Source organism: Caloenas nicobarica, chromosome 14 (assembly GCF_036013445.1).
Source record: "Caloenas nicobarica isolate bCalNic1 chromosome 14, bCalNic1.hap1, whole genome shotgun sequence".
In the NCBI taxonomy this organism is placed as follows: Eukaryota; Metazoa; Chordata; class Aves; order Columbiformes; family Columbidae; genus Caloenas; species Caloenas nicobarica.
Window position 1 is genome coordinate 3,644,780 of NC_088258.1, and position 26,778 is coordinate 3,671,557.

A 26,778-nucleotide genomic window follows, 5' to 3' on the forward strand; every position below is an offset into this window, starting at 1 on the left:
TCCATGTCCGATGAGGGTGGCAGCTTCCTCCTCCCTGCTCTGTGGGGTTTGACTTGTCAAAATGACCCTGGGTGGGTTCAGGGCTTTGCTTCCTCAGCTGCAGTGGGAGGTGATGTGACAGATTAGGTTTATCTGAAGGGAAAAATCTTCTCTCCAGGAAACAGAACCACTTCATCCACCCCAGAGGACTTATGCGTTTCTCCTCCAGACTACCTAGGAGAAAAAACAAACAAAAAGGGTTGGGAGTTAAAGTCTGGTTGTGCTCTGTGTCCTCCAAGGAGCCATGTGCCAGAGCTGGGTTATCGCTTATTTAACACTAAAATGCTGGAGCTGATGAATTGCAAAGTGCTTCTTGGGCTTTATTTCTTGGATCCAAAGCTATGAATTTAAAACCGCAATAAAGCAATGCCTGAACACACAGCTGAGACAAGTGCCTGTGGAAAATCTTTTTGTTTGTGCCTGTGGGTTGACACACTCTGGCCTGGCTGCTGCATCTTCTCACTGCTGACAAGGCTGATGCAGCATCTGGAAACAGTCAGATTTCACCAGGTAAAATGAATCTGAGCCAGGTGCTTCCTCAGTGTAAATGGAGACACAGACCGGAGCTGGGGTCTGTGCAGCCACCCTGACTTTGGATCATGGCAGGGCTGTCCCCTATGGGCGCTTGGGCAGTGTGGCTGCTGTTTGCTGATGCTCTGCTGACTCAAAGCAAGCTGGAAGAGAAAGGGCAGAGCTATTTGATTTCTGTTTCCTGCATGTGCTGGAGATGAGCTTGTGGTAGATGCTGTTATGCACAGCCCTGGGAGCCAAGCTGCTCGCTTCCACCGTTGTGTCCTTAAGCTGCAATAAAATTATGTCCCTGTAGCCCTGAATGTGATAGAGAGAAAAATATGCCCCTTTGCTAAAGATTATCAGTATGTGTCTACTGTTCTGTGCCACTGGGTAAGGAAAGCACAGGTGGTGTTTGGGGTGTCACAGCTGCTGTCATTAGTGATTGCCCCCCCTGTAATGGGCACTGCTGAGGCCAAACCTCAAATCCTGGGGTCAGTTTTAGGCCCCTCACAACAAGAGAGACTGTGAGGTGCTGGAGTGAGTTGAGAGAAGGGAACGGAGCTGGTGAGGGGCTGGAGCACAAGTGTGATGGGAGCGGCTGAGGGACCCGGGGGTTCAGCTGGAGAACAGGAGCTGAGGGGAGACCTTCTGATCTCTGACCTGCCTGAAAGGAGCTTGGAGCCAGGGGGGGTCGGGCTCTGCTCCCCAGGAACAAGCGCCAGGACCAGAGGAAACGGCCTCAAGTTGCGCCAGGGGAGGTTGAGGTTGGGTCTGGGGAACAATTTCTTCCCCAAAGGGCTGTGGGGCATTGGAACAGGCTGCCCAGGGCAGTGCTGGAGTCACCATCCCTGGAGGGGTTGGACAGACGGGGATGAGGTTCTCAGGGACATGGGGCAGTCCACCGTTGGGTTAACGTTTGGACTCGGTGATCTTGAGGGTCTCCTCCAACCAAAACAATTCTATGCTTCTATCCCACGGTGGCCGGAGAGCTGGGACCAGTGCGTGCTGGAGCAGCGAAGCTGCTGGGCTGTCCTGCTGCTGCTTGTGGGCGTGAGTGACCTGCAGGCACCTGCCTGCCCGGTTAATTGGAGCCGCTCTCCCCTGATCGCTGCTGGCCCCAGCTCTCCTGCCACCTCCCTGCATCCTCCGCACACCTCTCTACACCCTCCGTGCTGCAGCCACGTCACCTCTACACCATCTCCCAGGACACCCCAGGCCCCCCACGCACCCTGCATGTCACCCTGTAGGCCACCCCCATGCACCCCTATTTATCCTCCATGCCACCCGCACACCACCCTGCGCGTCACCCCCGTGCACCCCTGTGCACCAGCCACGCCGCTTTCCGTGTCACCCCATGCCGTGCTATGTGTCAGCCCCGTCAACCCCCACACACCCGTTATGTCATGGACCTTCCGTGCCGCGCCCCTGGGAACCCTCATACACCTTCCATGTCACCCCCCTGTACACCCTCTGTCACCCCCTGCCACCCCCCGGGCCCCACACGCCACCCCCAGCCTCCTCCCCCTCGCCAGGGGGCGCTGCCCTTCCCTCCAAGCGTGTCCTCCTGCGCATGCGCCCCGCCCACTCCCCCCGCTCCGACCTTCCCATCATGGCGGCACCGTGCGGCCGCGCGGCGCGGCGCGCTGGCGTCACAAACCTCGCGACGTGCGCGGGGCCGGGCCGTGGGCGTGGCCAGCGCGCTCTCCGCGGCCGGGCCGGGCCGGGCGCGTCGGGCTGGCGGCGGCGGCGGCGGCGGCTGAGGCTGAGGCGGTGGCGGAGGCGGCGGCGGCGGCGGAGGCTGAGGCGAGCGGCGGATCGCGGAGCCCCGGGCTCAACGGCATCACGACGAACGGGCGGGCCCGTATGGGGGGGTTGCGTGGGGCCGCCGGTTGATCTCGGCGTTTGCCGCCGCTTCCCGGCGCGATGTCGAATCCCGGTACCCGCCGGAACGGCTCCAGCATCAAGATCCGCCTCACAGGTAACGGGGCGGCGGCGGCGCTGTGTGTGTGTGTGTGTGTGTGTCTGTGTGTGTGTGTGTCTGTGTGTCTGTCTCTCTCCCGAGGCCCGGTGTCCCCTCCAGGCCGGGGAGGGGGCTGCCGCCCGGCCTGGCGCTGTGAGGGGAGGGGAGGCCGGGCCCAAGGCCGAGGCGTCGCCGACCGGGCTCCCATCGTTCCATAACTTTTATCCGCCGGTTCTCAGCCCCGCTTCCACCTCCGTGGCCCGGCGGGGCCTCTCTTAAATCTTATTTACTTATGTTTTTCCTTGCTCCCCCCGCTGTGGACTCCACCGGCGGCCTCAGCCCTGTTGGGCTGACACAAATTGGGGGGGGCGGCTCTTTGAGGGGGGTGTCCCTGTGTCCCCCTTTCCTTCCTTCCAGCAGCCCAGGGCACCCTGCTCCTTCTTGGGTCTCTTCTGTACCTTCCCCTTGGTGGGGTCCCTGTGACACCCACCCCCTTGCCCCTTTCCGGGGTCCCTTCTGTACCTTCTCTGGGTGGGTGGGGGTCCCTGTGACACCCTCCAGCAGGCCAGGCCCCCCCTGCCCTTCCTGGCGTCTCTTCTGCACCTTCCCCCGTGGGGTGTCCTTGTGTCCCCCCTTCCCCCAGAGCTCCTTGTTCCTTCCTGAGGTCTCTTCTGCACCTTCCCCATGGGTGGGGATCCTTGTGACACCCCCCAGCAAGCCAGGGCACCCTGCCCTTCCCGGAGTCTCACCTGCCCCTTCCCTGGGAGGATTTCCAGGCCACCTTTCCCCCTGCCTGGCTTTTAGCAAAGCCTTTTGTCATTTGCCTTCTTTCGCTGTAGTGCATAAACCCCCCAGCCTCCTGTGCGCGAAGGAGGATAACTCAGTTGCTAATGAGAAAGCATGCATTTAGTTGCTTTTAGCATATTTTTTTTTCTTCTCCTTCCTCACAACTCTCACATGGCAAATCGTGCATTCAACTTTTGAAGTTCCTTCCCCGAGCCAGAGGTGACACCAAAAGCAACGTGTGTCCTGCCTCCTTACGAGGCCTCTGCGGGGGTGCACGAGTGGATAAACCAATTTATGTTGCACCCTGAAAGATCTGGGTTAAGTCAGCTGGAAGCTGCTCTGGTTGATGCCGAGGCTGCTTCTTTAATGGGAAGTGATGCAGTTTCTGCTTCTTGAGGCTGCTGTTTGAATTATTAATAAATAAGGCCCAACCCGGTCTTTCAAAGGCAACAGGTGGATGGTTGGAAATTTCTTGGGCTGAAGGAGCCGCGATGCTACTCCAAGTCACCGGCATCGATCTATGTAGAGCTGTTCCTGTGGTTGCATAAAACATTGTCAAATAATGAGAAAGCAGCTCTAGTTATACTTCAGTTACAGGTTAACTTGCTTCTGGCGTATAATACAATCAACCAGAAGCAGCTCTTAAAAAAAAAAAAAAAAAATCCTGGTTTTAATCCTTTTTTTGATTCTGCACTGCTTGTGCTTTAGAAGACCAAAGGTTGTGAGGATAATGTAAATCTGAAAATCCTTTTCTTGGACATGAGAAGGCTGAAAATATTTTTAGGATGTATGGATGATGTTTGATCTGAAATGAGTTTTGTGGCGATGTGTACTAAATGTCAACTCAGTCATTAATGTGGTTTATTTTTATTCAAGTCACTCAATAAAAATGCTGTGAGTTAAGTAACTTATGCCGTGGTCGTAGCCCTTCTTCTGAGCTGGAGGATATAATTTAAATAGCGGAGAGGCTGTTGGGTTTCATTTTAAAGGCTGAATGCTGCATCAAAGTGCTTTTTTACTTTTAGCATGCACTAGTCTTCTAGCCGAGAATGTTTTCTGGAAGTGACTGAAGTTTCAATTTATTAAGCAACTTGGTGGATTATTATTTTTTACTCTCTTTTTTTAACTATATTGAAGGAACATCCTGCTTGCTCAGACACATCTTCTGGTTTTACAAGCGTGAAACCTGGGTGGTGTGACAAAATTTGCTGTATTTAATAAAAAATAAATTGCTCTGGGAGAGGTTTAGCTTTAGAATTGTTAGGCAATGCTGTGTTCTTGGCTTTGCTGAGGCTGGCGTGCTGACTTACCTGTTTCAAATAGCTGTAGCTAGCATGGCTTGGGTTTTCTCCTCTCTTTTGCTGTTGGGAGATTTGAATGGATTGAAATCAAGACAGAGGACCTCTTCTGTTGTGATTTACTACTTGCATTGTGTTTCCTGGGATTTAGAAACCACTTACGTTTTGCATTACTGAAAATAGCTGTGTAAGAGCTGCTCAGGCTGAAGGTGCCTGTGAGTGTTATTTTGTAAATGGGAAGTGAACAGTGGTAGAATCTTTCATGCTTAAATACAGCATTTTTTTCCTTGTATCTTGGAAAGGTGTTTGTATTAGCAGTGTTGGGATTATTTTATTTGTGTGAATATATCTAAAAGTTCTGGATCCTCTGATTATCAGGTAGGATCATCTTCCAGTTTATACAGAATGGTGTCAGTGCTATCCTGATACAATCACGGTGAAGTAAAATGGCAAATAACACATCCTGGTTAGAAATATAAAAAAATAACATTTATAATTTTAAAAATCAGCAAGTAAGTTGGATGGCAGGATAAATGGACTTTGTGTGCTATTGATCTCGAACATGCTGATCTGTCGTCATATCCCAGTTTCTCCGAAAGCCCGTTCCTCTTATTTCCACTGGAGCTTCACCACCGCTGGTGATGCAGGAGCCAGAGATATTCCTGGCCTTATCTCCGGCCACTTGGAGCAGTTCTAGGTAAAATAAGGTAAAACTCATTGTTAAATCCATGGTCTCTTTGTATCCACACTGTCGTCAGGGTAGTGCAACAGTGGTGGAATTATCAAAACAAGGATGGAAATAGTCGAGTGGTACAATGAGCACATGTGCTGGAAATGTCCACGGGGACATGCCGGGTCAGGGAGGAACATGATCCGCAGGCCAGGGGACCTTCCTGGAGCACGTGTCCCTTTTTACTGATGTCCTGCTCTGAAACCTTTGTTTGCTGCTGCAGTCGCTGCTCCCTGGGGAACTTCCAAAGGGTTCATCATCTCCAAGGCTTCCAGGCGTCTTGCTCATACCGTTATGTCACCCAGAAGGGCTCATGAAAACTGCCATCTCATTGTTCCAGGTAGCTTGCAGGCAAAGGTTATGGATGGGTTTGGAAAGACTGTGAAGAAGTGGACTAAACATGTAACTTTTCTACCAAAAAAAGCTGCAAGTTGTGTTCTGGCTTCGTCAGTACTGGCTTTTTCAGCAGTGTCTCAGCTGAGGTGTTAAAAGCTGGCTGGCTTTTGGTACCATTGTGGAACTGAGGAAAGGTTGGGAAGGAAAAAGCGTTAGTTTAAACTTCATGGGTCACTTCAGAGCTGGAGCAGGGAAGGGGGAGCATCTCATAAAGGCAGACGGCCGTGCCAAGGGCTGATGGCAAAACCAGCTTCTTTAACAGAAAAACCGGAGTTGGTGTAACAGGACAACACAAAGAATTGTCTCCAGGCATCTCAGCGAGCTTCAGAATACTCAAGAGTGTAAAAATGTGTTTATCCTGGGCAGACCTGGCTGCTGGTTGTCATCGGGGAGGGGTGAGGAAGGTGGTGGGGAAGCAGGTGGTTTCTGTGAGGTACAGAGAAGGGTGAGAGGGGATTTGTAGGCAACAAGTTTGATTCCTGTAGGAAAGGTGGTGCTTGGTGCTCAGCAGTGGGGAAGGGAAAAAGGTGATGCAGACGAGAATCCTGAACACCCCTTCAGTTCACTGTAGTCAGCACAGTTTAGTGAAGTCCCATCTACAAAATCTGACCAGTTAGTAGCTGGTAAATGGGTGGCTTTGGGTCTTCCATTTGTAATTTAAGGAATACATAAAAGAATACAGTGACTTCAAGTAGAAAATAAAATATTACATTGCCTTAAGAGCAGTGTTCGTGTAGGATTGTTATAAAGGCCCGAGTTAAAATGTGTCACAAATGACAGTGTGTTTTGCTTCCCTTTCATGACTAATGTCGAATTGATCAGTGCAGCAAAGTTAACTGACCGATCAATAGCAGCACTAATATTGGTGACCTGCACAGCTTTATGGCCCGTGTTCAGAAACAATGAATATCTGCGTAGGGAGCTTTATATCAAACATCGTAAATACTTGATAGGTTGCCTGTAGTTTTATGTTCGTACGTGAGGAAGACACTGGGTTACAGATGGGGATCTCAAAGAGGTTTGGGGCGTATAACTATGGGACTTTAAGGAAAAAAAACCCAAAATAATCTTGCTTTCCTGGGGGAAGTGGAGGGAGCAGCCTGTGCAGCGGCCAGAGTGGGATCCGAAGAGCTGCCTTCTCCTCTGGGCAGGCTCTGGGTAGCGAGTCTCCCTTTTTTGTTTCTCCCAGTAAGCCAAAGCTGTGCCAGCACCATTGTCCTGGTGGAAGTAAATTAAATCTCCACAAGGAGTTTGTTTGAATATCCCCCTCGGGAAGGGAAAGTAGAAACAATAACTACTTTATTCCTAACTTGAAACTTTCTTTTCTCAGTTGAACATCTTCATATAAAGAAATGCAATTTGGGATGTCGTTGTGCGGTTACTTAGTGATTTCTTCTACCGCCAGTCTAAGAACAGTTTTCTCATCCGTTTCCTTAAATGGCTTTATCACATTTCTAAAATTTTGTAGCATCATGCTATGTGTTGCAAAATTAAGCATCGGTTCTGGCGTAATATAAGCAGTGTTTCCAATTCCTCAGCCAATTTTACACCACGGTGTCATGTGTGTGGCATTGCTGACCTCTTACTGACAGCAACTCGGAAACTGCTAGAACTGCCACCGTAAATAAAGAAAAACGAGACCCCTCGGTGGTTTCTTTCACTGCCTGGAGGTTTGCTTGGTGGGATGAAGAAATATGGGATGGAAATACTGTCCGGGTGTGTTTTGGAGGTTTACGTGGATCGCCGCCCAACTTGAAGCGAGTCCAGTTGACACGCTTAACGTTGGATTAATCTGGTTAGATTAATTGCTGCTCTTTATGGTTCTAGAGTTAACTACTCACTCAGCTGCCTTGTTGGTTGAGATAGTGTGATAGGGCAGAGTGGTTTGAAAAGATGGTTAAATCGGTCGGTGTGATATGCTTGGGAAGTTCAGGTATATACACAGCAGAGCAACTCATTTTAAGACTTGAGTGAAGAGAATATAAAAAAAATGGCTAGAACAGGCTGTTCCATCTGCTATCTTTTTCCCTGAATTAGGAATTGAATCCTTTTTGGTATGTTTTTCCATGGTGATTCCTCTGGAAATGGCCAAAATATTACTGTGAAAAGGAACGAATTCTGGAATATCGCTAAAAGCTTTTACCTGTATTGGTGCTTTGATATTTTTCATGAAAACTGATGCCAATTTATTCTCCCAGAGCAAAATAAGCTTGTGTTACCCTGTTACTGGAAATGCTTTGTTCTTTCTTACACCGGCAGTTATGGGGAGGGAAAAGGAGTTGGTGAGATCTTGAGTCTCGGGATACTGGTTGACAACCACCATGATGTTTCTCCTGTTGTGAGTCTGTTCAGGTTTTAGGGTATGTTTGTGTCAAGATCTTGCGTATAGTCCTGGATGCTCTTGCCAACACGGAGATGCCTCCTATTTTGGTGGTGAGGACAGCACTAGAGTTGATTGACTTCCAGTGTTTTACCCTGATATATACACTAAAGAAGGTGAGACGATATCGGAAAGCCCAAGGTGAAGCCTGCGGACAGTCAACATTGAGCACACATGTGGCGGCTGGTAGCGAGGAAGCTGCGCTGCTCTCGCGTTGTGATGTTTCAGGTTCTTACAAATGGATTCCTGCAGATATCGCTGCAGTGACTCCAGATGTTAATCTCCTTGCCAGTCTGCTGACCCCGTGGCCAAAAAGTTGTCACCCACCGCGAGAAAACTGCGGAAAACCTGTTCTCATGCTTCTCAGTGCAGATTCAGCTTCTCCATGTAAGTCTAGCTCAAGAATTTAAACTAAGGTGCTGGACTTTGAAAAGCTGAGGTGTGTGCATGTGTTGCCTTCTGTTAGGAGGGGTTGACTTTGGGAGGGAAAAACAGAAAAGAGAGAGTGCAGTGATTCCTTAAATCTAGCAGCAAGCTTTGCTATAGCTTGTTTATTGGCATCAATCAATTTATAAAAGATTTATTTAAGTATTAATGTAATATAAGAAGAAACCAGCACTATGTTTGCTAAAGAAGAGTTAGTAGGTCCATAACAGGTTAAGATGCTATGTGTTTATAAACTTTTTCACATCCCTTTGAAAGGGAAATTCAGTAGCTCCAGAGAGGAGATACCTGGGGATATTTTTCTCTGTTTTTCATCTCTATCTTTCTGTGTGAAACTCATGCAACACAATGGGAGGACAGTGCAGAAATGTTGGAAGTTTTTCTTTCAAATATTCTCTTATGAACTGGCAACTACATTGGGAATATTTGGGGCTATAGAAGCTGGATGATAAATTTGACGATACTCTAGTTGAGTTGGCAGAATAAGCATGCGTGCTGTTTCAGAAAGAGTCTCTCCACAGGGCTGTAATAGCTTGATGCCTTCCTCTTCAGTAAGTCATTTTTGTCAAGTTAAAGGCCAAAATTCAAACTGGCTTGTTGTCAAGGGCACTAAGCACAGCAGACAAAAATCCCCAAGGCTACCCAGTTCACAGCGTGGATAGACAGAGCTGGCAGAGCGTGGTTTGCTCTTCCTCCCTTCCCCCAGCAAAAAATCCTCTTGCTTGTTGGTTGTCTCTTTTTTTTTTCTTGAGGATATGGCCACAATCATGCATACTAATACAATTTAGCAGAAAGTATTTAAATGGAAGGTTTGTTCCTCTGTTTTTGAGTAAAACAATCCATTATTGTGTGGGAGTAAGGCTAAAATAATGCACAATGCCCCCAGTGAATGCGTGGCACTGCGGGCTGCTCTGCCCTTCCAGCTGTGCTCACCCCTGCCCTTCCAGCTGTGCTCACCTCTGCCACAGCTGGAGGGGATGGCCACGGGCAGAGGACCCGGCTCAGCATTGCCGCCCTTGGCGTTGGCTGTTGTGTGATGAAGCAGTTCAAATGGGTTAAGCTTATAATCCAAAATCGTCCTGTTACGACCTTAAGAAATGACGGGAAATCCTGCGGAGTTAGGTGTTTGTATTTTCTGTTTTACACTTTGGTTCCTGATTTTCTCGTCAGAACACACAGCAGCCCATTTATGAGTAAAGGGCGACGTTAAACCACGCTATTAACTTCAAGTATTATTGACTACTAGAATACTCCAGGAATATTATGTGTCCCTGAATGTCCTCACTAATGTGCACTTTTAGCCATGGTTGGTTTATTTGAATGGTAGATGCTTCTTTCCCAATTGATTATGAAGAAGCCCTGCTGAAGAAAATAGAATTTGATTCTCTTTCATCGATAACATGGTATCATCTTTCTGTTGCAGTAGTTTTTGTTTTATTGGTAACCTGTAGCAGGTAAAGAAATATTTTTCAATAGGATGCAGTCTTTTTTTTTTTTCTTCAAGTTGAGGAGGTCTTTCTCAATACATTTTACTATTTGGGCTAAACCACCCTTTTTTGAATGAGCGAATTAGGAGAAATAGTGTTTTCTTTGACCTTTTCATATGTTTGCATTTTTGTCTTTCACAAAAACCTGCCTATTGCCTCTAATGGTTAGACTAAAATAAAATCCATGTGTTCTTATCAATTTAAACTTTCCATCTCTTGTTTACTTCACAAAATGGCAAACTAGATTTGCATGTGTTAAAATCTATTCTAATGAATCTCCCTAGTTTCCAGGACATTGTATTAAAAGCCCTCCTTTGTATTTTTCTCCTTTAAAATAAAGGTTAAAAACCCATTGAATAAATTGTCTTTTTGTTTACTTTGAATTCAAGGCAGCTGCAAACATCAGACTGAACTCTCTTTTTTGCTGGCCCTGACTTACCTTCCTCACAGCCCCCATGTCTATTTTGTCTTTATTGCATCCCCAAAGTAAACCAGACATTACAGCAGAAAATTCAGTCACCGTGGTCAGGTTTTTTACATCTTTTAGTCTATAGTTTGTATGACCCAAAGGATTTCTTGAAAAGGAAACATCTTTTGAAATGTATGGGCTTCATTTTGCTGAAGAGCAAAAGCAAAAAAAAAAAAAAGTCCAGACTTTAAATGGAAATTAACTGAGTGTATGGATTGTGCCGTTCCTTTAACATCTTGGGATTTTTTTGACTACACAAGTGCAGAATTGAGAAAAGCAAGGCATTTTGGTTTGATTCAGACTTGCAGTGATCAATGTCCTTCCAGGGAAGCCTTGTTCTTTATCCTTGCAGCTGGTGTCATTTTTTGTTTTGTTTTGGTTTTTTTTAATCTGTGCATACATTTCCAAGATTTTCAGGGAACTGAATGTTAATAGACTTTTTTTTTTCCTAGATGTATTAATTAGATGTTTCTGTTACAGCACGATAAACCAGCACAAGTATGAGAGTCAGTCTGACACCAGCGTGTAACCTCTAGATCTACTTAGAGTAATGAAATCAGTTCCGATAATTATCAGTAGTGACCTTACCTGCTCTGGTAGGGGACTTGGGCAAACAAAAGAAACATGTAAACAGGCGCTTTTCTGCGTTGCGTTGTATAGTTTAAAATTAAATACCTTCTCAGAATTAGAAAGGTCTGTCTGGTAACAGGATAAATAATACTTCAGTATAATCCAACAGCTTGGCTTGGACTCACAGTCACAAGTGTGGGGTGGGGGTTTTTTTGTTGTTGTTCAATCACAGAAGTAATTTGACTTGTCTGCAAGTAATGTTTTGATAAACTTCAATAGAAATTAGCAAACCAGCCATCGAATGAGATTTATGAAAAGTTGCTTGGGAAAATGTGTTGTAAGCAGTCTGCAATTCGAGGCATTTCCTTCGCAGGATGCTTATCAAGTCTGCATGTGCGACTTCCAAATGGAACTAGAGCGTAGACGAGAACTATTTTTGATAGAAGGGGAAAAAAAAAATAAAAAGCCCGGTTGGGAAGTAGTACCAGTTTTTCTTTTTTTATCATCGCCTTAGGATGTAAATCCTACAAGTGTGCGGAGAGAAAACAGACTTTGAAACAGCAGAAGGGATCAGATTAATCTGTGATGTTTGAGATGATGCTGGTAGCGTAAACGTGATTGAAATAGTCATTGTAGGGAGTGGTGAGTAAATAGAGTAGAAGCTTTTGGATAAATTGATTTCTCTTCGATGGTCCGTATACCAAGTAAAGGCAAAATGTCCTGCTTATTTCTGTGATGTTTCTTCACCAGGGTGGCTCTATCAGGCAGAGCAGCTGGTGGTTTTAAGGGGTTTTTGGATGGTTTTGCTTCCAGGTGCCAACGTAGAGCTCTTTTTTTATGATGGCAGCAACCAAAGCCTCGTGCAGGAGGTTTTGCTCATGGGTACCAGCCTCTTCTTTGGGGATGGAATGAAGACGTTGAAAGACCAAGCGGAAAAGGATCCAGCAAATATTTTTGCATGGTTTTCTTCTAGATTGGAAAACCGACATTAATCAGTTTTCTAGGCTTTTGGTGGTTTCACAAATCAGCTGTGAAACTTGGCACACAGGAGCTGTCTACAGCTTTTGGGAGGTGGTGCTGCCTTAGTTCATCATCAGGCTGATGGATAAACTTCTGGGACAAGCTTCATCTTCTTTTCCAGACTAAAAAATTACCAGGCTGAAGAAGGGATCACACCTATCATTCTCCTTTAACTAATTTTTGGTTCTTCATCTGATTTCAGTCAGATTTGATAAGGACAGAGGTGTGATACAGTCTGGGTCTCCAGCTTGGTAAATGAATCCCCTGTCCCAAGTATATGGACAGGAGGTGTTGGAGAAGCAACCTGTGAGGGTGGGAGAGGAGCTCTGAGCTGGGAAGGGGAGAAAAATATCTGTATTAAGTCCACCACGCCTCTGCAGGTAAATCAGGATCATGAATTAAACTCCTAATTGCACAACCAGACTGAGAGTGTTTGGGTTTTTCTGGGTTTTTTTCTCCCAGAGCTGAACTTCTCCGAGGGAAACATGCAGATGACTTTATCAAGCACCTGTAATAACACTCCCTACGTGTTTGTTTTGACTTAGGGGTTTTGTTTGGTTTTTTTAACCCAGATGAAGTTGTGTGTTAATTCCTTACGCAAAGATTCATCTGCATCCCGCGAGCACGTCGCTCCCAGCACCAGCCAATGCATCAGCCTCCTACTGGCAGTTTTTAATTAAAAGAACAGCACTATCACTTCAAATTAGTGCCACACAGTTTATTTTAGTAAGGAGCGAAATGGTGTTTAAAGGTTTTTCTCTTATGAAAATTGTTTATTAGATTTTGCTATCTTTCGGTTCTATCTAGGAGTTTGTCATTTAGTGCTTGGACAGCATCAGATTCCTAAGTGTGCAAGTGCTGTTAGTGACATGAATGCAAATAAAAGGTTTGCTTTTAATATCTCAGCTGTTTGATAAACAGGCATCACCCTTTTAAAAAACAAACAAAAGCCATTATATATATTTTATGGTTCTCACAAAGCACACTTTAGCCTGTTTTCCAGTGCATTCCCTGTGTGGAGAAGGTAGTGAAGAAATAGATATTTCTGGGAGCTTCCGTGTCATGAACTGTGAAGAGATGTTTTCTGTAATCCTGTTCAGGGAAATTGTTAGGCCTCCATTATACTAAATTACTGTGAGAGCAAGGAATATAACCGGTGAGAGCCGGCCCTAGTGAGGATTTTCCTCTAACAGCATTTCATTTTATCTGGAATATTAGCACTGTTAACCATCCCTGTGAAATGTAATGTATCGAATCTGTTTAATCAATTTAAAATGGAAAGCAAACGTCTTAGGCTTTGCCTGAACCAGCTGTCCTCATGTATTTATTTTTTTTTATATATTAACTTTTGGACTTTGGGTATGTTAACATAGCAGTTTGATTAAAAACCTTTTTGTTCAGGAGAACTTTCTTCATATTTTTTGTTGCAGGATCCTACAGCTGAGTGGTGTCACTTGCGTAAAATCCTATATCTGAGTATGAAACACATACACTAAGGTTGTTTAGGAAGAGGCATCGTATATTTTTTATTCAAGCTCCAGTTAATTTATGTAACACCTTTGATCAAGGTATCTTGGAGCAGTAGTGGGATTGTAATTTATTGATCTAGTGGACACTGACGTTTTGTACAAGGTAAATAGCACACAGTTGCTGTGGCAGGCAAAGCATTGAATGTATAATGTTGAGAAAATTGTAACCAAACATCCTGGTCGGAACAATGCACTGAAACATTTTCATCAAGATCCCAGCCTTTGTGACTGTGGATGCACTTGGCATTAGAAAGGGGGTTTCCTTTATTGAGTAGCTTGAAAATTCTTCTTAAAAAAATTGTGCGAGGCGGGGGGGAGTCCGTACATGTTGCTGTTAAGCCAGTGTTGAGAAACTAACTTTGCAATGAAAGCGTTTGTTTTTTTAATTTAAAGAAAGGTCTTCACTAGTACACTACATGCAAGCTGCACGTTATCTGGTTTTGTTCTAAACTCTATTTTTATTTTTCTCTCTGAAGCCAGGCTGTAACTAAAACATTCCTAGCATCTTTTGGCCAGAGATTCAGTCAAGGACGTTTTCCATCCTGCTTTCAAGAAGATGGTTCCAGCCTTTCTTGAAGCTGCTCCAATGGAAATTTCCTTCTATAGTGTGTACAGTGACATGAGGGAAGTTGCTACTTATGGTCCAAAGCCTTAGTGACGTCCTCTTGCTGTTGTCATGTCCTACCATGCTTCATCTGGAAACAAATGGAAATATTTAACATAGCTAGATGGTACAAGATAAGGGTTGGAATCACTCTGTATCTGGGATGTTCTGCTTGAGGTCACTCAACTCATGAGCTGGTTGTTGGCAGAATAATATGGGTAAATGTTTTATGGGCATGAAGGAAGGGGGATGTGTCAATGGCCACAGGCGACAGACCTCCCTGCCCACCTCCCAACTCAATCGAAGGGTATTTGCCATCGCAAATTGGTTTTTCTTACTCAACCATAGATTGGCTCTGAGCAGTTTGTTTTGTCGTTCACCCCTGGTGACTGTCAGTAGCGCTGGGCTGAACAAACAGAGACTATTGATCAAATTTGAAGTCATTAACTTGGCAGTGTAAATAGATGCTGTCCTATATAATTAGAACAAGGGAGTAACACATAGGCTGATACGGCTTTATTCTGAATAAAAGCCTTCTTTTCATGAAATCTTGTTTGGTGCTATTCAGCTCTCAGTTTTGTGCCTCCCGTAGGTCACACAAGAATTGGACATTTTGTATAAAATCCCTAAAGTGAAGAGGATGCTTCTGCTTGTGTAAGATCGATGACACTGATATAATGCGGATCTGCTGAACTTTGGTACTAATTGGAAATTGCGTTTGGAAGAAGGGGGTGCTAACATGAGGTTATTGATTAACCACATCCATGTAGAGCATGTTTTGGGGAGGAAACCCCTCGGTATCACCTTCACCTCCAAGCGAGCAGCATTGCTTCCAGCTTTGAAGCAGCAGCAGTTTCTGACTGTCCATCTCGCTGCCGCTCAGCTGAAACACACGCCTGGTAGATCTGGGTATTTGTACTCAAACACAACGGGTGATTAATTATTTCTGAAGGATGATGCTTCCGTTTAATGGCTACCATCGCGCGACGCGCCTGTCAACCTTCTAAAACCATTTTAACATTTTAGATGGAGCGTGGCCGTGAGACACGCAGAATATTTTGCTGTGCGAGCGCTGGATTCCTTGGCGATCTATTACAGACTAGTGTGAACACACGGGCACGGAGCAGCAATAATCTCATTGCTCATTACTCGTCACGGCTCCCACGTCCCGCCGCTGCGAGTCCCTCGAGAGCGAGGCCGTTCCGGGCAGGACGGACCCACATCGACCCGCGGCTCCTCGGGCAGAGCAGCCGTCACGTGCGGCTCGTTGCCTGGAAATCAGACGAGAACTGATGTAACTCGGTTCATCCAGCGTTTGCATGACCCGAGCCAAAGTGCTCGGAGGGATTTACCGCTTGTGTGACTAATGCGCGATTAGGTGGATTGTGGAGAGCGTGTCTATGTGCTCCTTGTAGACGAGACTTGTCGTATAGTAATGGCAGCAACAAAAAAGTCGCTAATGCATCATTCTCTTATTGTAGCTTTTAAATGGGACTGGTTATAAAATCAGATTTTTTTTTTTCTCTACATAAAAACTTTCATACTAATTCCTAGGAAAGTTTGTTACCCAGGTATGTTTTTCCTGCAACAGATGGACTGCTATAGAAGAAAGTAGCGTTTCCGTACTTTCTTAATAGAAAGAACACAAGTAGGTGAATAAATGATAAAAATTTAGCTTCCAAAAGCTGTTAATATCTCTGTCATTGCAGTCTCTTTTTTTTGGAACAAGCCTCATTTCTGTTGTATTCTCCTTTCCCCTCTGCCACAGCTTCCTTGCTCTGCACACACACACAGACCCCCTGTCCATCCCTGTCACTGGTGACACTGGTGTCACCTCCCGCTCCTCCCGAGCCGGGTGCTGCTGGCGCGGGGCTGCACTAATCAACCCCGACGGATTAATTGACTGGCAGGTATCCAGGGCTCACCTCTGAGCACCCCTGCCCTCACAAATACCAAAAATGTGTGTTTGGTTCTTCCTCTGTTTTTTCATCTGTAAACAAGGAGGGTTTAAGCTGAGCTCTCTGAACAACTTCAGAAAAACTGCTTAAAGAAAGCAGAGAGCGGCTTGGAACTTCTTTTCAAAAGGGATTATAACAGACTAAATAATTAGGAAACAAACTACTGAAGATTTTAGCTTTGAAGATTTCCAGGGATTAAAAACTATTATAAATCAGTTTGGTTCGAAATCAGAAGTGATGCTAGGAATTTAATTTGGGCAAACACAATTTTTCTTTCTTCTTCCTGAATTTAAACTTTGCACCTTTTATTTTAGCTTTTGTGTCTGAAGTTACTAAAGTAATTTTTCCCTTTTTCTAGCTAAGCACTTAATCAGTCTGAATTAATTTTTAAATTTTACCTGGGCAAAGTGTAATTTTTCCAGTTTTTTGCATATGCCTCTTGAATCATCTGGAACCCAATGGATATAATTTGAATATGAAATTGTAATGGAGACACCAGTGACCAAGTGCTGCTCAACCCGGCTGCATGGACATGGAAAAAATACTGGATAATGTTTTCTTTGAAACCCTGTTCTGTTCTTGTCATACAGTGTCAGTTGTATGTGACAAATAAACCTGCTCACCTCCTTTTTAGTACAAATTTACTACCGCAAGGTATCCAGGTGGTGTTTTGAGCAACTCTCTGGAGGTTTTTTTGCAGTAAAACCTTTGCTTGACTAAGTATGTTAAAGCAAATGCAGTCTTCCCATTTCAGTAATCTGTACTCTCTGTTCTGTATTGACAGCAGCTGAAACCCAGCAAAAGAATGGAGGTTAAAATTGTGCATTAAACATTGCGTGTGCAAGAGGTGCTATCAAGGTAATCATCAAGAGGAGAAGTCAGTAAAATGTTTAATTCCATCTAACGTAGGCAAATCCTACACTCTGCTCCACAAGACACTAACAGCATTTATAGCTCAGTACTAAGATCCAACTTAGGATCAAAACTTCATTTATTATGGGCTGTTAGGCTGTGCCGCTTCTTTCCAGCACCAACTTGAACTTGATGATCCGTATGTTTGTTATCTTCAGGTTGATAACGACAGCCCGGGGAGAACCAAGTACTTCTGAATTAATTCCAGCTGGTCCGATTTTGGGCTGTCCGTTTGCTAAGTAGCCTAGAACAAAATGAACTCGTTGCTCTAGGCTTTTGTACACTATTAACTCTTCACTGAATATTGACTTGCACTGCCCTAATTTTTAAATCTGAGCTTGCTCTCGGTCTGGTCAGAAAGTACTGCTTCATCTCATCTGTTCGTTATCTTTCTTACCGCAAAACGAATACCGGATTTGCGAATAAGGCAGGCAAAAGCTGTAAGAGCATGAAAAAGTTGCTTTGGCAGCAAGGCTTAGAAAAGCTTTATGTGACAAGACTTGAGGCTTTTTATGTTTCTAGCCAAACATACCAAGAAGCACTCGGCACACCTCAGCTGAAATCCCAGCGTGGAAAACAACTAGGAGGTGCTAGAAGTTAGGGGAAGTTTACAAGTCATTAGTTAACCCGAGGTATGTGGTTTTGAGGCAGTGATACGGTACCGATGCCTTGCTTGAAAGAAAGAATGCTTTGCATTTACTTGCAAAAAAATTGGGGATGTTGACTGTGCCTCTTGAAAAGTCATGCGGTACCTGTTGGAATTTGTGCTGGTAGCAGTTACTGCAGTTGTTAGTAGTGCTAGAAGAGGTGCTTGTAACTGTTACTCTTCACAGTAGATTTCTAGAAACTGCTTTGTTATAAAACTGTCTAGTTATTAAAGAAACGTAAAATGAGTCTGTGTTTTACTGAAACAGCTTAAGCCCAGTGAACCATTTTCCCTGAGGTTTGTTATTTTAAAATACATGATGTTCTATAGGCTAAATTTATTTTTCTATGGAATTTCTATATTGGAGATAGTTCAGTCCAATGTTTCAGAATGAACGAAGAAGTGTGGATTCTTGAATATTGTGGTCATCACTGTTACATACATTTAACTACAACTTCTAAAAAGTACTTGTTGTTTCTTATTTTCAGTGGTTTTAAATTTTTTTTATATATATATATATATTTTTTTTTTTTTTTTTTTTTTTTAGTTTTGCTGACAGTTACTTTGAACATCAGCAGCATCCTAGGTCACCTAAGCAGTTCTCTTCCAGCTTCCTGCTCTTGGTTCACAGTGCAGCTTTGGTTTAACACGGAGTTTAACAGCCCGACTCTGACCAGAGCCAAACCGGTATATTCAGTTTCGAGGCAACGTTCCATGTGAATTGTTAAACTAAAACCCTTCTGCTGATACATTTAAGCCCTCATGGGATGAACTAATAGTTTACATAGTTTACAACTTACATATAACCTAACGCCATTCATTTTTTAAATAACAATGTTCCTGCTTTTAAGCAATCTTAGTTAGTGCTTGCTGAAAACCAGACATTAATTTTGTACTGTTTATTAAAATGTCCCCGTTGGAAAATTTTGTTCCTATAAAGTTGATTTTGTACCTTACTTAGTTGCAGTAAGATATCAAAGAAGCTCAATACTGGGTCTGTCTAGGAAGCTGAGATTGAGAAGGTGTTAGATGGTGTTTGGTTTTCCTCCTTTACAGTGGTGTTTAACATTCAAATTGCTTTGTGGAAATATTGACACTACCTGTATGTGGAGGGCTGTAAATACCAGCCACTCATTGGAGATACAAAACATACGGTTTAGGTTTTAAACCGAAAAATATGCTTCGTTTTAGGTTGGACGTTTTAGACTTTTACTGTTTGACAGAAATTCAGTGTTTCTATTGAAATGTTGCTTGGCTGTATCTAGTCAAACTTTGCCAAGATTTTCAGTACCAACGTTTCTACTTTCACGGGTTTTACATGTTTTGCAGTGAAAGGTCAGATGACTTTTTCTGCTTTCTGCAAAACAGGCAGATATTTTGGGGCAAGACAATGTATATGAAGAGAGCTGGAGGTAACGCTGGGTTAGAAAGAACAGAAGCTGAGCGTTCTTTTCCTATTATTTCAAAAAGGTTTTTGCTCCTTGGACAGGACCCCAAGGCTGGATCTGTTTTAATTGGTCTGATTGCTTGGGCTTTCTGCTAATTCTAGGTGTATGGTAAGCGTCCGCAAATGTGTTGCTTCTGGTTTTGGGCTCTTGTTCTGTACTTTTTCCTCTTTTATAAAGCAGCAGAGAGCAGTTGTGCAGGTTTTCCTCCCGGACTTAGGAAATGAATGTCTTGTAAAAGCTCCAATTAATTAGATGGTGTTTTATGGGGGGGAAGGCTGCTGTTAATACAGAAATGTAACTTGAGTCTGACACGCTGGTTATAAAACATATACTTGTAGTAGTGCTATGGGTAGCCCCATAGAGAATATCTGGGAAGATGGGGAATTTAAATTTCTGTGTTTTATAGTGAACATAATATTTATTGAAAAAAGCCTTTTCTGGACTGAATTAGTAAGCAAATGATCAGCTGCACGGAAGAGTTCTTATAAGCTTTTTTTTTTTGGTAATGAAAATAAGGTGTTTAACACTTTATACATTTAACTTATGAAAGCACAGATCAGAGGCATGTTAAATTAAACACACCTAAATGAAGTGCTGACGGAGCAGCAGACGGTGCTGCACGGGGACTCCGTTCTCCGTTAGTGTCAGCTATTTAATATGTAATTTCTGCCTAAGTAATATCTAGAGTGGTCGGTGTTTTGGGTTTTTTCTATATTTGATTATAATTCAGTGGTGTTCATCTAGTGTTTTCCAGAGAAACAAATCTATACGTCTGAAGACTTGGACAGTATTTCTAGAAAGGACCTTTTGGTTACTGGAGTAAGACTTGGGCTTGAGCTTAAGTTTGGTCCTGAGCTCAGCCTGGGCTGTGTTGTGAGCGATGTCAGGGTGAGTGTATGGTCCTGTTAGCTATTGACATCTGTCTAGATTTGAAAAAGGTGCTTTTAAAACTCCAAGTGTTAAAAGTGCAAAATATTTTTGGCAATCTTAGCAAAATTCAGTTTGGAATCTGAGCTATGAGAGCATGTGGGTGGAGGAACATGTTTTTCATGCTTTAGGAATTTTTTTCCAGATGCTTTTTCAGTGCTTGGGTAACTCTAAAAGCTAAGTATTAAGACTTCAGCATAGGTTTATTCCTTAGGTTTAATGTAATTTGCAAAAATTGAGCCACACAGTTTTGTGGCGTGTTTTTAACTTTATTGTGGTGATGATGTTGCGTAGCGCACGTTGGTGTTTCTTTCACAATGTGAGCACGAGTATGTGCAAGCCGTGCAGATAAGCCTATCTGATAGACACATCTTGCTATGAAAACATGAATTATTCAATGAGAGTGTGTGTGGTTGAAGATACAAGAGGTGTAAAGGTAGAAATCCAGAATTGCTTTGATCCCAGTAACTACACCTTGCACAATAAGTGTGGAGTAAAATGCCATTTTGTATTTCCAGTAGGAATTTTGTCATTGAAATTTTTATATTTAGCTGTCAGCTAAGAGATTGGATTTGCCCTGAGAACAGGATATTATGTAGTTTTCAGAGAAATTTTGAGTTCTTTCCAGATATTTCTACTTCTTAGTAGCGTATACAGAGGCTGACGCTATAGCTGAAGCCTGAGCGTATACTCCATTTTCAGAGAGTGGAGAGACTATTTGTGCACACTAACAGTGGAAAAACTTGACTGAATTGGGTAAATCTCTACAAAAATATTATCCCACTTGATTGTGATTCTGGCAGATGTGTTGGTGAGGATGCAGGACCGAGTTTCAAAAACCATACGGTGGATTCAAATGACTTTAGGTTCTGTTCACATTTTCCCTGGTGGAACCGTGTGATCAATAGGGCATTTTTTGAGAATGGCTGCAAAGTGAAGATGGTGATAACTGACTTACCTCTTGAATCCCTGTTCTCAAAGAAAGCGGCGGGGGACAGTCTGCAAAGAAAAGGGGTGAGGACGGTGCTTCAAGGGCATCTTCATAAGGACGGAGCAGGTTTCACCAGTTATGGTCTCACTCTTCCCCCAGCCATTTATTAAAGGTTGGTTCTATAAAATAAATAAACTAAACACCGCAAACCTGGAAGTACAATTTGAGTGAGAAGTAGGAATTTAATATAGCTGGAGTATACCCCGTAGAACATGGGGCAAATAAATCTCGTGTGCAGCTTGGGGTTGCTAAATGGGAAATAGGAGATTGTGTAGAGAATATGGGACGATTCTTGGCCTGGATTAGAGGAAAGCATAGCAAAGTTATAAGAAAACTGATGTAATAGCTAGGATTTAATGAAAGATTTAATCTGGGAGGCAGCCTTTATATCAGGCATTTGTTACGGGCGAGCAGAAGGGGAAGAAAAAGAAAAGTTTAGTACGATGGATAATTGGATCTGCTTATTTCCACCTCTCTGATGTGCGTGCTTTTCTCTGGTTCTGTACATCATTCACTCAGCTTCCTATTGATCTCCCTTTTTTATCCCTGCAAAGTTCTTCAACTAATTCCATAACTCAGAGTGTTTCTCCAAGTTTTACGTCTCGGTTCATTCTCGAACTTGCTTTACTGGCCTTGTGTTGCACACAGTCTCCGTTAACTGGGAATGTCATGAGTCTTTTTTCTTTCAATAGTCCCATGCTGTTTTTTTTAATGTTTTATGTTATTGAGAGCTAAATCAGCCCTTGCTGGTGTGTATATGTGCATATGAAGACTTACTGGTGGTCAGTGCCCAGCAGGATTTTTCACTTTGCATAATTCTTTGGAATCCTGGAGACGAAACTCTTCTATTTTGTTAACTTGGTTTTGTTTGCACTACGAGGACCGACTCATTCGTGACGGATTTCTGCTTAGGTAGGATGGAATTTTGATTCCTGGCTGAGTAGATACTTTAATGACATGTTAATGGACTAATAAAAATGGCTTTTTCTGGGTGTGTGGTTTTTTGAAGATCTCTTCAAAGTCGTCTAGTGTTTGCAACTGGTTACACAAAGCCAAGTTCCAGCCCACGAGGAGCACATGCCTTGAAAAGAGGCTTTGATTTTTACTGCAGCCTACACAAAAGGGCCACAAAAAGGCTTCGTGTATCAAATCTAGCAACTCTTGGAGAACTGAGGGTTTTTTTTAAATGAAGCATTGCTTTAATCTGGTAATCAAGGTCTGGTTTACATGAGTTCAGGCAGAGTCTTCCAATGTCAGGGCACGACGCTGGCCCTGAAGTCTGAGGGGTCTCGGGGGTTTTTTGGGGTGGCTTACGTGTCAGATTGCAAATCTCGTCAGCACCACGATGCGAAGATCAGTAGCGAAGGCCACTCAATGTGTACGTCTATATAAAATTAGTTCTGTACAGCTAATTGGGTTATTTGGCAAATGTAAGGAAGACCTCAGTTGTGTTTCTGTCTGTTTCTGCATGCCGGGCGCTGCTGTGATTCGCATTCAGTTACTGGGAAGTTAAAGCAGACCATGGATTTATGCATTTCAGTCTCAAGCAGACAAAAACCAAAAGTATTCCTAAAGCGAACAAAAAAAGGATTAGAATAGAAACCTTGGCCTTCGTGGTGACAATTCAAACTCCAATTTGTGAATAAAGTGGGATATGTCGGTTCAGTGATGTGACTGCTGTAAAGAAATGGCATTTTTACACACTTGGTGCCTTCAACCATCTTTCCTTTCCCATTAAACCCTTTCTTTCATACCCTGCCAAATCTAAATGATTGTCACCCTTAAAAAAAACAGGACACTTAAAGCCTTCATGGATCGCCTAGTAGTAGAAATAAAACCAGACGTTTATCCGCGGTGAGGTCTCATTTAAAGTTATGTGCAGAGAACAGGAATGGTGAGCAGGGTCATTCGTAAAGGCGATTCAGAAGCGGTGGCTTGTGGCATTCAGAGTATTTTCCACAAAATACGCCGAACCGTTTGGAGATGTGATCTCACATCACGGATTCAGCCAAGATTTTAATTGTGGGCCATGGCGCTTTGGGGTGTTAGAGCAGTGTGTGGTAAATAGTTGATGTTTGCTTTCATCTGGTTTTTTTTTTTTGGAGGCTTTTTTACACTTCAAGCATGTTAGTTTTGCCATGCAGGCTTCTGAAAATAGTTTTTTAGAATGGCGGAAATTTTGCTGTGGAAACCAGCCCGTAAGCTGGTGTGCATGGAGCAACCCAAACCCCAACACATGGTACCAGCGGCACAAGTCCAAAGCCAGGCAGACTTTGACGCATTGGCCGAGATGTTTCCATTACTTGGATGCTTCAAATTTGACCTCCTTTGTGGCCTTTTTTATTTTTCAATGGTATGCGATAACTTTAGTTTCATTCTATGTCAAGACCTTTATTCCTCTCTCCTCCATTGTTCTTTGCTTCTTGCTTAGATCTTGAAACAAACCAACCAACCTGTGATGCTTTTAATGCTTATGCTACATATCTCCATGATAATAGATGGTCTACACAGAAGTAAATATTAAATAAAGTCCTTTCTACGTCATCAGCCTGCTGGCCTGTGTTTATCTGCTGTCAGAAAGCAAAACGAATGTATCTTGGAATCCAGCTGCCTGTTTGTACAAGCACAAATGATTAACCTGGAATATCAAAGGGAAAGGCAGAGATGGCTGCGCGGTGGATTTGCCAGCATCGTTCGTGTGACCTTCCCCCGCTTTCCTAAGGGAGACGTGGCCATGCTGCTGGTTTGTCTTGTCCTCAGAATTAACTTGAGTGCTAAATTGAAGGCCGTCGTTAGCTCGGATCCTGTCCACGTGTAAAAGTCCTTAATTTGAGGAAAGAGGCTCTTGCCTTTAATTCGCAAAGTGTGAATGAATGCAGTCCCGGGTGCAGATTTGCTTCCTATTTTGCATTGGTACAAGCTGGGACCTACTCAGTATTTTAATTGCTTACCTTTTTTCTATCTTTTTTTTTCCCCTAGGTCCCAAAACACGACTGCCTAGTTTTTACACTGCGCAGCTGAAAACAGTCGTAGCATCTTAGCACCGTGCAGCCGAAAATGGTTGTAGCATCTCAGCGCTGTGCCCTGGGACGCAGTGTGTTCTGTGTGGTAAATGCGGTGCTGACGCGGAGCTGGCGATGCGAGGGCTCTCGCAGACCCGCAGCCGTCCTTGGAGCGCTGACAGTTCAGAACCCGCACACCGAGGCTTTGATTTTTGTCGGCTGGGGATATTTGAAATGATTCCTCACCCAGGCTGCCTTTTCTCCCTTCTGAAAACGCTGGTCTGGCTGCAGAGATGGGTGTCTCGGTGATGAAAAAAAAATAAAATAAAATAAAAGCAGCAGCTTTCTGATGCAATTCTCAGTTGGGTTGTTCAGACAGGGGAGTCTCGCTGTGCTTTCCTTACTACACCCATCTGTAGCTTGTTCCTGCGGCACCTCCTGAACCGCAGCAGATGATTCATTTGTGCTTTGGAAGCAGGACGGACAACCCGGGGCTGGCAGAGGAACCGCGCGGCTCTCTCAAGTTACATCTGCATCGAAGGCATCCCCAGGGTGAACACTGACTTTGGATAAGGCTCGTCCTTTCTTCACCTCCTGCCAAATCTGCTTTCACACTAGTCCTTTACCCAGCTGGCTGATTTGGCCTTTGAAATTATCTCAATAATGGCAGGTGCTTGAAAAACAACATTCCCTTCCCTTTATAAATATTATAATCTAGCTGTAAAGGCACTGTTTCAGTATTGTTTGGGATCTATTGTGTTAAAAGAAAAATTGTTCTTGGGTGCTGTGCAGCAATCCAGAGCGGGGTGTAAACAAATACTGTGTCAAGCTGAAACAAGTTGGTCGACTTTGAGAAGGCAGAATGGAAATGCCCAAGTCAGGAGAATTAGTACCTGTGGCGGCGTTGCAACAAATGCAGGGAGATTGCTCCTGCTGACAAGCCCTAGACCTTTCTCCTTTAAAAGAAAGGAAAACAAAAAGAAAAAGCTCTTTGGAAAGAGGGAAATGAGGCAAAAATGAGGTTTGTGCAAAGTGCGTCTGAGTGCCTGGTTTGCAGATAGTAGCCATCCCGTTCTCCTATGCTGCCTCTGATGCAGGGATAAAATTAATAATTTGTAAACCTTTGTAGCTAAATCTACCCAAGTTCCCAGGTTTGGGGCTTGGAGGAGCAGCAGTTGGACCCTGCGAGCGGTCGTGCTAAAGTCTTCTTGGGGACAGAGCATTTAAGAAGCAAATCTGGCACATACCCAGCTGAGAGCAGAATGTCCCTTTGTCACCTGTTTCTTTACTGGAATTTAGAAATCGACGGCTTTTTTTTTTTTTTTTTTTGCTCTAGTGGGTTTAATGTGCAAATAGTGGAACCAAGCCAATGGTCCATCTCGAGCAGCCTGATTCTGGAGATTGCTCCATAAAGGTTTATTTCAGCTATTAGGTCTTGTGCCAATATTTTTCTTACAAGAAGGAGTAATGATTTTTGCAACCTGAAATGAAGGGTTTCACAAGCTGCAACTGGAAAATTGGCAGCCGGCCGGGCTCCTCTACTGTCAACTGAAATCCTGTGGCAGAGAGAAAAGAGTTAAATGAGAAAATATAATTCTTCAATAATAGCATCAGAAACTCATGCTGCTAGTTAGCTCTAGAAAGCAGACCTGAAATATAGAGTAAAGGTAATAATTATATAGTCAGACTATATGTAGATAGTTACAGATGGCATATTTTCCAGCTCATTAATGTATTCTTAAAATTGGGGATGGGGAAGTGAAATGAATTATTTTATTTAAAGGAAAAATAAAAAAGCTCCACCACTCACAGGAACTTTAAAATTCCTTTTGGGTAGTACTAGAACATACAAGTTCTGATTTTACCTGTACTTATTCCCTGATTTCTGGTATTTTTGCTCTGAAGCGCTTGCAACAGGAAGAGGAAACTCGAGGTTTGCTCTGTTGTGCTTTCCGAGAACAGCGGCCGCTGGGTCTATAAATCCTGGTTTGTTTCAGGCTGAGTTGCCATAGTCCCGCAGGCTTTTCTTTTTCCGTCAGTTGTTAAAAAAAATACAAGAGAAGCTTTTTGTCTGATTATGCAGTTTACCAGTGTAAGAAATAAGTAATTTTTAATTCATTCTAAAAATAGTTTCCTGGTGCGGCTGCTGTAATTATTACTAAGACGGAGGGTTTATGTATTTTTTTTCCATGAACATCTGGGTTAAATCGTGAAGTTCTTTGGTCTGTTTGCTTGACACGTGAGGTGAGGCAGTTTTTATTCTGCCACCTATGTTAGGTGGGAAATGTCGCTTTGGAGTTGAGTGGTGGAATTCTAGTAGAAATGTAAAAAAATTATATATTGAAAAGGATTGTTCCCACAAATACCACATCTTCACTTTCCCCAATATAAAGATCCCAACTGAGTGGGAAAGGCACTGCCTCAAAAATAGTTGGGTCTTTTAGAGTTCTCTTCCTCTCTTGGATCCTAGTTTTACATTAGTTAGAGCTCTAATATTTTCATCATTGGCCCTGTGGTTATTTTTACTGGCCTGTTATAAGAATTTAATGGACACTGAACAACTTGGATTGCTGAGATTGTACTGAGCGGTCCTCATCGAAAAGCAAAATTAAGCTTGTAGCTGGTAATAGATGTAGGAGAAATGGAGATTGATGCGAGTTTCCTGATCT

At 43.6% G+C, this 26,778-nt stretch overlaps 1 protein-coding gene across 4 annotated transcripts in view; it reads left to right on the forward strand.

The window, feature by feature from the left end:
* The first annotated feature begins 2,353 nt into the window (after window positions 1-2,353).
* The window catches only part of SMURF1 (SMAD specific E3 ubiquitin protein ligase 1), a 44,732-nt gene continuing 20,307 nt past the window's right edge, over window positions 2,354-26,778 (forward strand). For all 4 annotated transcript variants that reach the window (XM_065644671.1, XM_065644672.1, XM_065644673.1 and 1 more), the window contains exon 1: window positions 2,354-2,530. In XM_065644671.1, the coding sequence (XP_065500743.1) occupies window positions 2,476-2,530 (55 nt within the window). In that variant the 5' untranslated portion in view covers window positions 2,354-2,475. The remainder of the gene's footprint in view (window positions 2,531-26,778) is intronic.